This window comes from Chlorocebus sabaeus, chromosome 17 (assembly GCF_047675955.1).
Source record: "Chlorocebus sabaeus isolate Y175 chromosome 17, mChlSab1.0.hap1, whole genome shotgun sequence".
Lineage (NCBI taxonomy): Eukaryota > Metazoa > Chordata > Mammalia > Primates > Cercopithecidae > Chlorocebus > Chlorocebus sabaeus.
Genome location: NC_132920.1, coordinates 31878384 through 31894256, shown reverse-complemented (window position 1 = coordinate 31894256; position 15873 = coordinate 31878384). Strand labels below are relative to the sequence as shown.

The 15873-nt window shown below is 54.2% G+C and overlaps 2 protein-coding genes across 3 annotated transcripts; one reads left to right on the top strand and one right to left on the bottom strand.

Annotated features, from left to right (window-relative positions):
• Nucleotides 1-36: 36 nt before the first annotated feature.
• Nucleotides 37-13784, top strand: VWA7 (von Willebrand factor A domain containing 7). 2 transcript variants are annotated; one of them, XM_007973083.3, is made up of 17 exons: nt 37-333; nt 646-894; nt 1172-1453; nt 1976-2072; nt 2792-2902; nt 3960-4155; nt 4274-4443; nt 7866-7978; nt 8203-8319; nt 8779-8964; nt 10514-10646; nt 10746-10898; nt 11010-11102; nt 11791-12092; nt 12172-12311; nt 12501-12675; nt 12788-13784. In XM_007973083.3, the coding sequence occupies exons 2-17, from the start codon at nt 661-663 to the stop codon at nt 12959-12961; spliced, it is 2676 nt and encodes an 891-aa protein (XP_007971274.1). In that variant the 5' UTR covers nt 37-333; nt 646-660; the 3' UTR covers nt 12962-13784. The 2 variants fall into 2 exon arrangements, with proteins under 2 accessions (XP_007971274.1, XP_037861857.1); XM_038005929.2 differs by lacking the exon at nt 37-333 and having other exon boundaries at nt 360-894.
• On the bottom strand, nt 13692-15754 carry SAPCD1 (suppressor APC domain containing 1). The gene is made up of 5 exons (XM_007973102.3): nt 15373-15754; nt 14986-15126; nt 14383-14478; nt 14188-14277; nt 13692-14102 (listed from the first exon to the last, which is right to left on the bottom strand). Exons 1-5 carry the CDS (start codon nt 15484-15486, stop codon nt 14007-14009), a joined length of 537 nt encoding a protein of 178 aa, XP_007971293.2. The 5' UTR covers nt 15487-15754; the 3' UTR covers nt 13692-14006.
• Between the last annotated feature and the right edge of the window lie 119 nt (nt 15755-15873).

Genomic DNA, 15873 nt, shown 5'->3' with positions numbered 1-15873 from the left:
GAGTGAGGCCCTGGTTCTGGAGGGCAGAGGGGCGGGTCTGTCTGGGTCTGTCCCTGGCACTGTGCCAGGCCTGAGTCACGCTGCTCACTCCCTTCCTCCTCCCCAGCTTTCATTCACCTCCGCACTGCGGCCAAGGGAGGCCCGCCCTGGCATGGGCTGCTGCCTGTGGCCTTGGGCAGGCATGAGCAAAGGGGCCAGGGGGGTTGCCTGTCCTCCCCCACCCTGTGGGGGCCTTCCTCCCCCTCTACTGGGCCTCGGTTAATTATAACTCTGACCTAAGTGCCCTGTGACGTTGTGCCCGGGCCAGCCCTTCCTAGGAGACCCAGCAACCAGGTAGGGGAGGGCCTGAGAGGACTCAGGCTTCCTGTGCATGGGGAGTGTTTCTGCAGCAGGGCTGGGAACTCAGCCAGGGACTGGGGAGGGGGGCCTGGGGGAGGAACCCTGGACCCCTCTCCTGGCAGCTGTGTATGACCCTAATGGTCCGATGAGGCCCTCAGGTTGTCTGGGTGACAGAGAGGGCGGGGAAGCCAGGCTGCAGCAGACGCAGGTTTTGAGGTAAAGCAGGTGCCCATGGAGACCCGCAGAGCCAGCCTGCCCTGGAATCGCAGCTGCTTCCTCCTCCCTTGAGAGCCTTCTGTCTCCCAGGTCCATGTCTCAGCCATGCTCCCCACGGAAGTGCCCCAGTCCCACCCGGGCCCCTCAGTGTTGCTTCTGCTGCAGCTGCTGCTGCCCCCCACATCTGCCTTCTTCCCCAACATCTGGAGCCTGCTGGCTGCCCCTGGCTCCATCACCCACCAAGACCTAACTGAGGAGGCAGCACTCAACGTCACCCTGCAGCTCTTCCTGGAGCGGCCACCCCCAGGCCGCCCCCCTCTTCGTCTTGAGGACTTCCTGGTGAGCATCCCAGGGTCCTGTCACACCCCTGCCAGAGTCCCCAATTCCATGGGGCCTCTACTCCGTGAGGGCTCTGGTTGCCAAGAGAAGAGACACCCATGGCCCCACCCCTGCAGCAATAATCCCCAGTAGTCTTGGTCCTGAAATTAGGAGTCCCCCTCCTTTGTGGGGCTCAGGACCCTCATACCCAGCCTTGAGTGTCAGTTGCTGAGATAAGGTGGGCAACAGTCAATCCAAGGGGCCTCCCTGGAGCCCCGTCCTCCACTATTCTCCCCAGGGTCGAACACTCCTTGCTGATGACCTCTTTGCCGCCTACTTTGGACCTGGTTCTCCTTCTCGGCGGTTCCGAGCAGCCTTAGGTGAGGTGTCTCGTGCCAATGCGGCCCAGGACTTCCTGCCGACTTCCAGGAATGACCCCGACCTGCACTTTGATGCTGAGCGACTGGATCAGGGACGCACGCAACTGGTAGGGGCTCTGCGGGAGACCCTGGTGGCAACCAGAGCCCTTGACCACACCCTGGCTCGCCAGCGCCTCGGGGCTGCACTTCATGCCCTGCAGGTGAGAACAGGGTTGGGTTGATGGTCAGAGGGGTCTTCATGTCCGGGATAGAGAGCATCCTATGGTGCCTTCTTGATCATGCCTTCTCCACTCTGGAAGGGGTGGGCACTGGCACGTGGTGCCCCGAGGTTGTGTCCCAGTTCCCCACCTCCAAGCTGGCAGTGCTTCCTGTAGGAACAGCAAGGAGAGCACTGTGGCTGGAGAGAAGTGAGGGTGAGAGAGGAAGGCTGTGAGGTCAGAGAGCTGAGGGAGCAGCACATGCTGCAGGACCTGCAGGCACAGAGAGGCCTTGGGTTAGACTCTGAGCTGGGAAGAGATGCTGGGACAGTTTCCACCCGGGCAAAGCTCTGCTCTGAGCATGGAGAGGGGGCGGTGGAGGGGACTTGGGGTGTCTGGTGGGAATAGTGGGAGTAGGAGGGGACTTTCCAGGTGAGGAACTCAAAGGAGTGGCATATTAGTGCTGGGGATGGTGAGAAAGGTCAGACTAGTGCCTCATTCCCCTTCTCCTGTCCTCTGGACCAGGATTTCTACAGTCATAGCAACTGGGTGGAGCTGGGTGAGCAGCAGCCACACCCTCACCTCCTCTGGCCAAGACAGGAGCTCCAGAACCTGGCGCAAGGTACGGCTGTGACCCTGTCGGTGAGGCGGGAGTCCACAGGGCTACCTCAGTCCACCCAGCCACTGTGTCACATTCTGAGGTCCCAGAGGGTGTGATGTTACTTAATCTCCACAAGGACTGAAGTCCCCCAGTCCAAGCAATGCCTGGCTCAGTTAAGCAGCTTCCCCAAGGTCACACAGGGAAAAACAGCTAGGACCAGGTCTCCAGAACTTAAGCGTGGCTTCCTCCCCGCACTGACTCACACGGGGCCTTCTCCCACAGCTCCCTCATCCTCTCGCCTGGAAGCTGCCTCCTGTCCACAACTCACAGAGGGCACAATCCCCATAGGATTGGTCCCTACACGTACTGTTTGGGTTTTTTTCTTATTATTTATTTGTGTATTTATTTTTTAGAGATGAGGTCTCACTATGTGGCACAGGCTGGTCTCAAACTCCTAGACTCAAGCAATCTGCCCGCCTCTGTCTTCTAAAGTGCTGGGATTACAGGCGTGAGCCACCGCACCCAGCCTGTGCTGTGTTTTCTAGCACGGCCCCAGTTTCAAACATTCAGGCTCACTGCGGGCCCATGATCCTAGGTTTTAGTTCAGAAAGCCTTGCTAGGGAACTTCTGGGCTTTCACTTCATTCCAGCTGGGAGGAAAAGGTGAAGAGGTTTGGGTGTGTGGGGATAAAGGCTGGGGGTGGCAGAATCTTGGGTTCTAGTCCTGCCCTCTCTTCCCAGTGGCTGATCCTACCTGCTCTGATTGTGAGGCGTTGAGCTGCCCTGGGAATTGGCTGGGCTTCACACTCCTCACCTCTGGCTACTTTGGAACTCATCCCCCGAAACCTCCAGGTACCAGACAAGAAAGTTCCCCAGAAGTAAGGGGAGAAAGTCACTCCCTTACAGGATCTCTGTCCTGTAGGCCCGTATGCCTTTGCTATGGCATCTCCTCCTAGGAGGAGAGGATGCTGGGAACAGGGTGGGTGGAGGAAAGTCCCCTGAGGAGGCTGTGGTGGGGTTGAGGTAGGGGAGCAACTTCTTCCTCCACTGATAGGATTTCTCCCTTGTCATAGGCAGCTTGGGGGGACTGGCTGGAGGGATCAGGGGATCCACCATGTGCTGTGCTGATTGAGTACAGCACCCTAAGATTTACTCCAGAATTTCCCTCCACAAAGCATCATCCTGTTTTTTTTTTTTTGAGACAGAGTTTTGCTCTTGTTGCCCAGGCTGGAGTGCAGTGGCGCGATCTCGGCTCACCGCAACCTCTGCCTCCCGGGTTGAAGTGATTCTCCTGCCTCAGCCTCCCGAGTAGCTGGGATTACAGGCATGCGTCACCACGCCTGGCTAATTTTGTATTTTTAGTAGAGACGGGGTTTCATCATGTTGGCCAGGCTGGTCTCAAACTCCTGACTTCAGGTGATCCGCCCGCCTTGGCCTCCCAAAGTGCTGGGATTACTGGTGTGAGCCACCACCCCCAGTCATCATTTATTTATTTATTTGAGACTGAGTCTCGCTCTGCCGCCCAGGCTGGAGTGCAGTGGCACGATCTCAGTTCACTGCAACCTCCGCCTCTTGGGATTAAGCTATTCTCCTTCCTCAGTCTCCTAAGTAGTTGGGATTACAAGCATGCACCACCACACTTGTCTAATGTTTATAGTTTTAGTAGAGACAGAGTTTCACCATGTTGGCCAGGCTGGTCTCGAGCTCCTGATCTCAGATGATCTGCCTGCCTCAGCCTCCCAAAGTGCTGGGATTCCAGGCGTGAGCCACTGCGCCCACCCCCATCATCATTTCTTGCTGAACCCTTGCTGAGGGGTGAGAGGGTCAGGCCAGGTCTGAAAGGGCCTCATTTTCTTAGGAGGCAGTGGGTTTTTGACCTCCACTCTCCAGATCCCTTTCCTCAACCCAGGGAAATGTAGCCACGGGGGCCATTTTGACCTGAGCAGCTCCCAGCCACCGAGGGGAGGCATCAACAAGGACAGCACATCCCCAAGCTTCTCCCCTCACCACATGCTGCACCTCCAGGCTGCAAAACTGGCCCTTCTAGCCTCCATCCAGGCCTTCGGCCTTCTGCGAAGCCGCCTGGGAGACAGGGATTTCTCCAGGTGAGTGGCCTCCTGGGGATGGACCCACTCATGGGTAGGCATTCCTGCAGGAACTGAGAAACCAGACGCTGGAGACCAACGTGCAGACCCTTCACTGTGTCTCTGGCTTGCTCCCCAGGCTGCTGGACATCACCCCAGCCTCCAGCCTGAGCTTTGTCCTGGACACCACGGGCAGCATGGGTGAGGAGATCAACGCTGCCAAAATCCAGGCTCGCCACATTGTGGAGCAGCGGAGGGGCAGCCCCATGGAGCCTATCCACTATGTCCTGGTGCCTTTTCATGACCCAGGTAAGTGTGGTCTGGCTAGGACAGTAGAGGGGAGGAAAATTCAAGGTAAGGGATAGACTGGGCACGGTGGCTCACGCCTGTAATCCCAGCACTTTGGGAGGCTGAGGCAGGTGGATCACCTGAGGTTGGGAGTTTGAGACCAGCCTGACCAACATGGAGAAACCCCGTCTCTACTAAAAATACAAAATTAGCCGGGCGTGGTGGTGCACGCCTGTAATCCCAGCTACTCGGGAGGCTGAGGGAGGAGAATCACTTGAACCCGGGAGGCGGAGGTTGCGGTGAACTGAGATCGCAACTTTGCACTCCAGCCTGGGCAACAAGAGCAAAAAACTCCGTCTCAGAAAAAAAGAAAAGAAAAGAAAAGAAAAAAAGGTAAGGGATAGAGGCCTGTGGTGAGGAAGTGGGCTCGTGGTGGCACTTCCTGTAGTCCTGAGTGAGCCTCTATGGTGTGCATACAGAAAATTAGCAGCAACCTGGGTGGGGTGGCTCACAACTGTAATCCCAGCACTTTGGGAGGCAGAGGTGGGAGGATCGTTTGAACCCAGAAGTTCAAGACCAACCTGGGCAACACAGAGAGATTCAGGTCTCCACAAAAAAATTAATAAAAATCATGTGTGGGAGTGGTGGCGCATGCCTATAGTCCCAGCTACTTGGGAAGCTGAGGCAGGAGGATCACTTGAGCCCAGGAGATTGAGGCTGCAGTGAGCTGTGATGGCACTACTGCACTCCAGGGCAGCCTGGGTGACGCAGTGAGGCCCTGTCTCTAAAAAAAAAAAACAAAAAAAACAAAGATAACTAGCAGCCTTGTCTCCCACTATTTCTAAAATGACAGCACTTTCCATTAGTTTAATGCATGATTCGTACTTTGGCACGTGGCCTCTGCTTTCTTAGCCTTTCATGCTAATAAGCCGTTTTCTTTTTTTTCTTTTTCTTTTTTTTTTTTTTTTTTTTTTTTTGAGACGGAGTCTCGCTCTGTCGCCCAGGCTGGAGTGCAGTGGCGCAATCTCGGCTCACTGCAAGCTCCGCCTCCCGGGTTCACGCCATTCTCCTGCCTCAGCCTCCCGAGTAGCTAGGACTACAGGCGCCCGCCACTGCGCCCGGCTAATTTTTTTCTATTTTTTAGTAGAGACGGGGTTTCACCATGGTCTCGATCTCCTGACCTTGTGATCCGCCCGCCTCGGCCTCCCAAAGTGCTGGGATTACAGGCGTGAGCCACCGCGCCCGGCCTTCTTTTTCTTTCTTTCTTTCTTTTTTTTTTTTTTGAGATGGAGTCTTGCTCTGTTGCCCAGGCTGGAATGCAGTGCAAGACCTGGGCTCACTACAAGCTTCACCTCCCGGGTTCCCGCCATTCTCCTGCCTCAGCCTCCTGAGTAGCTGGGACTACAGGCGCCCGCCACCATGCCTGGCTAATTTTTTTTTTGTATTTTTAATAGAGATGGGGTTTCACTGTGTTAGCCAGGATGGTCTCAATCTCCTGACCTCGTGATCTACCCGCTTTGGCTTCCCAAAGTGCTGGGATTACAGGCGTGAGCCACCGCGCCCGGCCGCCATTTTCAATTCTCTCCATTTCCTATAGACAGAGATGGGGATGAAGATGGGGCTAGTGGGGCCAGGCTTCTGGGAAGCATCTGAGATAGCTAGCTACATTGTATTCCTTTCCCATTGATTGGAAGTTAGACTCTCTGGCTTTAGTCTGACTATGTGTCTTTAGGCTGGTCATGTAAACTTTCTTTTTTTTTTTTTGAGACGGAGTCTCGCTCTGTCGCCCAGGCTGGAGTGCAGTGGCGCAATCTCGGCTCACTGCAAGCTCCGCCTCCCGGGTTCACGCCATTCTCCTGCCTCAGCCTCCCGAGTAGCTGGGACTACAGGCGCCCGCCACTGCGCCCGGCTAATTTTTTTCTATTTTTTAGTAGAGACGGGGTTTCACCATGGTCTCGATCTCCTGACCTTGTGATCCGCCCGCCTCGGCCTCCCAAAGTGCTGGGATTACAGGCGTGAGCCACCGCGCCCGGCAACTTTCTTTGCCTGGATTTCATCATCCATAAAGTGGGTATCAGTTATGTATCAGTTAGGGTGGGGCAAGAACAAATCACAATGGTGGAATGACATCAGTTAAGGCTATTTTCACTTCTTTTGTGGATCTTCAGTTGCTTCAGGCTACCTGGATGTATAAGTGCAGGTCACAGGGGATATGATGGCTTAGCTTGGGCTCAGAGGCCTGACACCTCCCTCATCCTGCCTAACTCCCAGAGTTGAAATGATGATCAAATAAAATGCCTACTGGGTGAGAGTTGCCTAAGTTTGAGTCTTATTTGTCTGCATACATCCTACAGTGGCCGGCATTTAATAGAGAATTATTATGTTTGATGAAGATATAAATAAAGGTATAATTAAGAACTTAGCACTTATGTGTCAAAGCACTATCTTAAAATGTGCAAAATCAACTCGTTTAGTCCTCCCAATAAGCCTCTGAGGTAAGTGCTATTCTGTCTCTTTTCTTATGAGGAAACTCAGTGTGTTTTTTCCTTTTTTTTGTTTTTGTTTTTTTTTTGGAGTCTCACTCTGTCACCCAGGCTGGAGTGCAATGATACGATCATGGCTCACTGCAGCCTTGATTCAAGTGATCCTCCTGCCTCAGCCTCATGAGTAGCTGGGACTACAGACAAGCACCACCATATCTGGCTAATTTTTGTATTTTTTTGGTAGAGATGGGGTCTCACTATGTTACCCAGACTGATTTTGAGCTCCTGGGCTCAAGTGATCCTCCCACTTCAGCCTCTCAAAGTGCTGGGATTATAGGCGTGACCAGTTTTTTTTTTTTTTTTTTTTTTTTTTTTTAAATATATGTGCATGTTCCCAATAAAGGCCTACAGGAAATGCCACCATTTTTTTAAGGGAGTGGAGGCCCACCTTCTCACCAGGGACACCTAGGTCTGCCCTGCCCTGCCCCGCCCTGCCCTGCCCTGACAAGTGTGACTCTTTTTTTTTTTTTTTTGAGACGAAGTCTCGCTCTGTCACCAGACTGGAGTGCAGTGGCACGATCTTGGCTCACTGCAACCTCCGCCTCCTGGGTTCAAGTGATTCTCCTGCCTCAGCCTCCCCAGTAGCTGGGACTACAGGCACATGCCACCACACCCAGCTAACTTTTGTATTTTTTAGTAGAGACGAGGTTTCACCATTTTGGCCAGGATGGTCTTGATCTCTTGACCTCGTGATCCACCTGCCTTGGCTTCCCAAAGTGCTAGGATTAACAGGTGTGAGCCACTGCGCCCGGCCAAGTATGAGTCTTATAATGGAGTATTGTTGTTTCACTACTTGTCCACTCCAGAAGCACACAGGGACCCTCAACTGGGGAAGTGGCTCTGGGTAGGAATGAGGGGAGCTCTTTCCTCACTTATCTTAACCTCCTTTCCCCTTCCCAGGGTTTGGCCCTGTCTTTACAACCAGTGACCCTGACAGCTTCTGGCAACAGCTTAATGAGATCCATGCCTTGGGGGGTGGAGACGAACCTGAGATGTGCCTGTCAGCCCTGCAGGTCTGGCCCCTCTCCTCTTCCCTTCTTATCCCCACCGCATTTCCTGACCCCGCCACCAGGGGGAGCTAGATCCCTCCTGGGGCTCCCCGCTACCTTCAGAACCTAGATCCACTAGCTTCACTCCAGGATTACTGGGTCATATTCCCTTCTGCTTCATCCTCCTTGGCTCTACCCATTCCCCTCCTGCTGCCATTGTTAACACTGGTCGTTGTCTTCCCTGCCAGCTGGCCCTGCTGCACACACCTCCACTCTCAGACATCTTTGTCTTCACGGATGCCTCCCCCAAGGATGCCTTTCTCACCAACCGGGTGGAATCCCTGACTCAAGAACGGCGCTGCCGGGTGAGCAGAGCTGGTGAGAGACCCAGTGTTAGCCTCCCAGGGATGTGAGAGACCCTGTGATGACAATCTCATCACGAGGGTTGCACCACACTATGGTGGCCCGACAAGCCTTGGCACATGGGAGAAGCAGACAATGAACGAAACCTTTCCTGATACCTTTAATGATACACGTAGGAGACCCCACCCTTAATAATGCAGAATTTTTATTTGAACCTGTCCAGTAAACAATGCGAAGAACTGGGGATCTAGTCACCAAAAATCCACTGTGACAAGGGGGTGGCCAAGTACTAACTGAAGGCAGGGGGTTGTCATTGGGAGACACCATCTAGCAGCCAGAAGGCAGGCAGGGACCTTATCACGAACCATCAGCTCTGGAGAAAGCTTGAGTACAGGGATTCTCCTTCATAATAGTGGATGGCACTTGGATACCCCAACCACCAAGCTCTCTTCTGGCCACAGGTAACATTCCTGGTGACTGAAGACACATCAAGGGTTCAGGGCCGAGCTCGGCGTGAGATCTTGTCCCCTCTGCGTTTTGAGCCATACAAAGCAGTGGCCCTGGCCTCAGGAGGAGAAGTGATCTTCACCAAAGACCAGCACATTGGAGACGTGGCAGCCATTGTTGGGGACAGCATGGCTGCCCTGGTGAGCAAGTGGGGGCCAGGGCCCTCACTTAGGAACTGAAGGGTGGTCAGGCTGCACCTCTCTTCTTTTTTTTTTTTTTTTTTTTGAGATGGAGTCTCGCTCTGTCGCCCGGGCTGGAGTGCAGTGGCCGGATCTCAGCTCACTGCAAGCTCCGCCTCCCAGGTTTACGCCATTCTCCTGCCTCAGCCACCCGAGTAGCTGGGACTACAGGCGCCCGCCACCTCACCCGGCTAGTTTTTTGTATTTTTTTAGTAGAGACGGGGTTTCACCGTGTTCGCCAGGATGGTCTCGATCTCCTGACCTCGTGATCCGCCCGCCTCGGCCTCCCAGAGTGCTGGGATTACAGGCTTGAGCCACCGCGCCCGGCAGCACCTCTCTTCTTATAGGAGAAAGGGGAATCACTCTCACTGCTGTGTTGTTCTTCCAGTCACGGGGCAGGAATGGAAGTTTCTCTGCCTCTCAGATCCATGGCTAGCCATTTCTTTTTTTTTGAGATGGAGTCTCACTGTCACCCAGGCTGGAGTGCAGTGGCGCGATCTCGGCTCACTGCAAGCTCTGCCTCCCAGGTTCAAGGGATTCTCCTGCCTCAGCCTCCCGAGTACCTGGAGTTAAGGCACCCACCACCAGGCCCGGCTAATTTTTGTATTTTTAAAGTAGAGCCAGGGTTTCACCAGTTTTTTGGCCAGGTTGGTCTCGAACTCCTGACCTCAAGTGATCTGCCCACCTTGGCCTCCCACAGTGCTGGAATTATAGGCTTGAGGCACTGCGCCTGGCCTGTATTGTCCTTTTATATCAGTAAACCCCTCCCCGCTTGGCTTCCAGTATTCTGCCTTCGGCTTTACCACAGGAAGTCCTACCATCTTTCTGGGGAGGTGGCTTGTATTTTGCAGAGTCAGAGTCTTGCTTTATTGACTAGGCTGGTCTTGAACCCCTGGCCTCAAGTGATCCTCCTGTCTTGGTCTCCCAGGTGCTGGGATTACAGACATGAGCCATCATCTTTTAATGGGGCACAAGATGTGATTGTCTCATCCCGAATCCCTTGCCTCCAATTTTGTCCCTGACCATAATAACTTCATCCCTGGCCCTGTGCCCCTCTCTCACTGTACCCCTTTCTCTCTGTGTGACGTGGTTTTTTTCTTTTTTTTTTTTTTAAGACAGAGTCTTGCACTGTCACCCGGGCTGGAGTGCAATGGTGCGATCTTGGCTCACTGCAACCTCCGCCTCCTGGGTTCAAGCAATTCTCCTGCCCCAGCCTCCCAAGTAGCTGAGATTATAGGCACCCACCACCACACCTGGCTAATTTTTTTTTTTTTTTTTTTTTTTTTTGTATTTTTTAGTAGAGACGTAGTTTCACTATGTTAGCCAGGCTGGTCTCGAACTCCTGACCTTGTGATTCGCCTGCCTCAGCCTCCCAAAGTGCTGGGATTACAGGCGTGAGCCACCGCACCCGGCCCAATGACATGGTTTCTTCCTATCTCCCCTATCTTCTTTGTTCCTCATCCCATACTTCATCTTCTCCCCCATTTTCTGGTCCTGCTGATCCCTCAAGGTGACTCTTCCCCTGGACCCTCCTTTTGTGGTGCCTGGGCGGCCACTTGTGTTCAGCGTGGATGGGCTGCTCCAGAAGATCACAGTCCGGATCCACGGGGACATCAGCAGCTTCTGGATCAAGAACCCTGCAGGTACGTCTGAAGGCAGAGGGAAGAATGGCGACTGGGGAATAGACAGTCGAGGGGATGTACTCAAGGAGAGCCAGTGTTTCATTTCTTCCCTGACCCCAGGGGTCTCCCAGGACCAGAAGGAAGGCACGGGTCCTCTAGGTCACACTCACCGCTTTGGGCAGTTCTGGATGGTGACCATGCATGACCCTCCACAGACAGGAACCTGGGAGATTCAGGTCACAGCTGAGGACACCCCCGGGGTGAGAGTGCAAGGTAAGGAGGGAGGTGTTCCTGGGAAAGGAAAGGAGAGACTGCAGGCCTCGGAGAACACGATCAGTCACATTCCTTTCAGGAAGGGCTCTGACTGCCTTTGCCTTTTCCCAGCCCAGACCTCCCTGGACTTCCTCTTCCACTTTGGGATCCCCATGGAGGATGGACCCCACCCTGGCCTCTACCCCCTGACTCAGCCAGTTGCAGGTACATCTGTTCCCTGAGTCCCCACCCACCTAACCCCCAGTTATTTATTTATTTATTTTTTCCCGCTCGCCACCCAGGCTGGAGTGCAGTGATGTGATCTTGGCTCACTGCAAGCTCCACCTCCCAGGTTCATGCCATTCTCCTGCCTCAGCCTCCTGAGTAGCTGGGACTACAGGCACCCGCCAACACGCCCGGCTAATGTTTTGTATTTTTAGTAGAGATGGGGTTTCGCTGTGTTAGCCAGGATGGTCTCCATCTCTTGACTTCGTGATCCGCCCACCTCGGCCTCCCAAAGCGCTGGGATTACAGGCGTGAGCCACCGCGCCCGGCCAAACCCCCAGTTATATATATATATGTGTGTGTGTATATATGTGTGTGTATATATATAACGTATATATCTATACATACATCTATGCATATGCATAACTTTTATATTGAGTTATAATTTACATAATGTGCACTAAAGTGTACAGTTTGATGGATTTCATATAATACGCCCAGTTCAGGATATAGGACATTTCCAGCACCCCAGAACTCCCTCCTGATGCTCCCCATCGATACCCCTTGAAGGTAACCTATTTTCCCATCCATACTCCCCAGAGGGAACCCTTATTTTGAAGGCCATTAATTCTTTTCTCCCTGTGTCTCCGAATCTCACAATGTTCTCCCCTCCTCGCCCCTGTCCCAGGTCTCCAGACCCAGCTGCTGGTAGAAGTGACAGGGTTGGGTTCCCAAGCGAATCCTGGGGATCCTCAGCCGCATTTCTCCCACGTCATCCTTCGAGGGGTCCCAGACGGTGCCGAACTAGGCCGGGTGCCTTTGGAGCCCGTGGGACCTCCGGAGCGAGGTCTCCTCGCAGCCTCGCTGCCGCCCACGCTGCTGTCCACCCCTAGACCCTTCTCCCTGGAGCTGATTGGCCAGGACGGAGCGGGGCGGCGCCTGCACAGGGCTGCCCCTCAGCCTAGCACTGTAGTCCCTGTCCTCCTGGAGGTGAGACACTAGGGGAAAAGTGCGGCTGGGGCTGGAAAGAGTTGGAGCGGCCCCTTCCCTGACGAGCCCTTCTCTGCAGCTTAGTGCGCCCTCGGGTTTCTTGGCCCCGGGCAGCAAGGTCTCGCTCAGTGTGCGCGTCGCCAGCTTCTCGGGCCCTCAGGATCTTGACCTTAGGACTTCTGTCAACCCCAGCTTCTCCCTCACCTCCAACCTCTCCAGGTGAGGCCCCTGAACCCTCCATCTCCCTCTGGCATCTTGTCTGGCCCGTGCTTATCCCAAGCCCCGCCCCTGGCCCCTTCCGATTGGCTCTCAGAATCCTCCTCTCACCTCACGTGGCCCTGCGGGCGTCCCCTGACTCTAGGCTCTGGACAGCCAGGGGCTTTAGCGACGCCTGTATCGTCTCTCCAGGGCTCACCTGGAACTGAATGAGTCGGTCTGGGGCCGCCTGTGGCTGGAGGTCCCAGACTCAGCGGCCTCGGATTCCGTGGTGATGGTGACTGTGACTGCAGCGGGACGAGAAGACAGCCCAGTGCCCCCGACTCATGCTTTCCTCCGGCTCCTGGTATTGGCCCCAGCCCCGCAGGTGAGGCACCGCTACTTTCCATCACAGGGTAGGCAAGGCAGGGGGAGGGTGGTGTAGGTTTAATTTGAGTACACTCTAGCACACCCTGTCATTCTCTTCCTCTTCCCCGCAGGACCAGCTCGCCACCCCTACCGGCTCATCTGACCCAACCCTCACCACCGCCACCCCTGCCTTTTCCCCCTTCACACTGGTGACTCAAGGCAGGGCTGGGGCAGGGTTGGCGGGCAGCCCCTGGTGGGGCACAGTTGGAGGGTTGCTTCTTCTGCGAGGCCTGGCCTCCTGGTGACACAACAGACTCTAGAGGGCTCCAGCACTATTTTCAACCTGCCCCATTGGTAAGAAGACCCGGAACACATTTGTCACATAGGTCTTAGGACCTTGCCTCTCCTAGCTGGGATGAAGGTTTTCTTTTTCTTTTTTTTGAGACCGAGTTTTGCTCTTGTTGCCCAGGCTGGAGTGCAGTGGCACGATCTCGGCTCACTGCAACCTCCGCCTCCCAGGTTCAAGCAGTTCTCCTGACTCAGCCTCCCAAGTAGCTGGGATCACAGGTGCCCACCACCATGCCCGGCTAATTTTTTGTATTTTTAGTAGAGACAGGGTTTCACTATGTTGGCAAGGCTGGTCTCGAACTCCTGACCTCAGGTGATCCAACTGCCTCGGCCTCCCAAAGTGCTGGGATTACAGGCGTGAGCCACCACACCCTGCCAATGAAGGTTTTCTTTCTCCAGCACATCCCTTTCCTTTCTTAAAAACTTCAAGACTGGGGCTGGGCGCGGTGGCTCATGCCTGTAATCCCAGCACTCTGGGAGGCTGAGGCAGGAGGATCACTTGAGCCCAGGAGGTTGAGGCTGCAGTGAGCTATGGTCGCACCACTGCACTACAGCCTGAGCAACAGTAAAACACTATCACAGAAACAAAACAAAACAAAACAAAAAACCCTGTAAGACTGGGATAGAGGGCAATGGATTTTCCCACAATGCACTTTTCCTAACCCTATGAGAAACAAACCAAAGACATTTTTGGAGAAAGTTGCTTTCTGGAGCAGCTTTGGTTTTATTTTTGTATTTAAGGCTGAAGGACAGTTTCAATAAACATGTCTTCTCCCCAGAGGGATTTCAAAGAAAGATCATTTTTGCACGTCATATAGGGGAGAATGAGGACGTGAGACACCAAGAAGGTGAAGTTTTCAGGAGCAGAGGAGAAACATTACACCAAGATGTCTGAACTTCATTGACTCACTACCTGGAGCCATTTTTTAGCTGTTAAGAAACAGAAAAAGGAGCCTGGGGCTTCTGACTGTTTCACCAGGCTTAGGGGAGTGAGAGGAGGGTTTAGACACGGGTAGGGCCTCTTGGCCCGTTGGTGCAGCCCCGCTGAGCCATCTCCTCCTTTGGCTGGGTGACTCCTTTCTGCTGCCTTGACAACTCCTGGAGGAGAGGAGAAACAGATGGGGCCTCTTGGCTCCTCCCAGCCCTGTAGGGTGGGGCTCCTGCCCTCTCTCTTGAAGTTTACCTGTTGCCGCCACAAGTTCTGCTTCCTTCTTCTTTCCTTTGAATCCTGGGTGGTGCAGGAACTAGCCTTGTTCAGTGGACTTGGGGAGAACTGGAGGGGAAATTCACTGTGTTTTCTGTTAAGCCAGCACTGACCCCAACAACTCCCCTCACTAGTCCAGCTTCCCAAAAGTCTAAACTGAAACAATAAACTCACCTTCTCATGAATCAGATTCTGCAAACAGATGTTCACCTTTTGAATCTGGGCTAACGGGGGGCCACCAGGCTCTGAGTGTAAATCTGTTAGAAAATTCTAGAGGAGGAGTTGGAGGCTGACAACATGGTGAAAACCTGAGGTCCATCTGCCACTCTATTCCTGTCACCACAGGCCATCCCTCTCATCCGGATTCCCTCATCCCAGTACCCTCCCAGGCAGGTGGGAAAATCCAGTACTCTTCACTTCCATCTCTTTAGCAGGTCAGTTCCTCCATCCCCTCAAATAGCACAACACCCCCTTTCCCTACTCTTCATGGAGCCTCCCTGTCCATCCCTGCCCCATTGGAATGATCCGGCCACGCCCTCATCTCCATGGAGTGATCCAAATCCCTCTGAATGGAATGCAGACCAGCTTCCTCCAGCCCCAACAATGAACACCAACTTAACACTTGGTGGCATCCTGTCACTACGATGCTGCCTCCAATTCATGATCCCTGACCATTAACTCTCCCCTCTCCAGAGTGGTCTCAGGCTGTGTCTACACATTCCCTGTTCCTCCCTCCCTGGCCCTCCCCCCATTCACACAGAGGGGCAGCCCCCATACCTCACCAAGGGCCCCTAGATGCAGCTGCTGTTGCTGTGCCTCCTTCAGACGGTCTTCAAACCAGGCCTGGCCATGCTGTAGCAGCTCCAGCCCCTGCCACAGGGCATCCTGTTCTCTCTCCAGAGCCTGCATCCTCCGCAGCTGGGAAAGGCAAGCACAGAGGCTGACTCTTGTGCCACAGCAGGGCTCTGGGTTATGGCCCTTTCTCTCCACCCTTGGTTGGGTTCACTGTGTGGTCACTGAGTGTGAACCCAGACTGGCCACTGAGGACCTGGAGGGCAAGGGGAGGCAGGTGGGAACACTGTGGGCCCTCAAATTGAATGGAAACATAAAGGGCAGGTCTATGGAGAGACTTCCCCTGGGACCTCTTGTTGTACTGATACTCACCCAAAGGAAGAAGCTCCGGGCCCCCGGGTCTTGGCGGCTTGTTCCCAGCGGCAGCAGCAGGACTGTGTAGGGAACCTGCACCAAGGGCATCCCGCCAGAGCCCTGGCTCCCCATGGCTCTGAAGTGGGAAGGGTGGAGCCACTCCCACTGGTGCAGCCCGGGCTGGTCCCTCCCTTCCACCCCTGCCTTGCACCCATCCTGCCTCTGTCAGCCTCTCAGGCCCCTTCCTGCTGTGTCTGTCTGAGGCTGGCGTGTTCCTACTTGAGAAGAGAGACCATCTCCCTTGGGCCCCTCTGTCTTCCCTCTAATCTGTTTTGTAGGGCCTCTCTGAAGTGGTTTGTTCTCATGAACGATCCTTGGGTAGAATCTGAGAGTCTTCTTACAGCAAGGACACTGTATTTTTATTGAGGCAGGGCAGGTTCCCCTGTGGACTCCTGCTCTGTGTTTCGGATCTTTCCTAGTCTCTCGTTCTGGCTGGCCTAAAGAAACAGTATCTTTCTT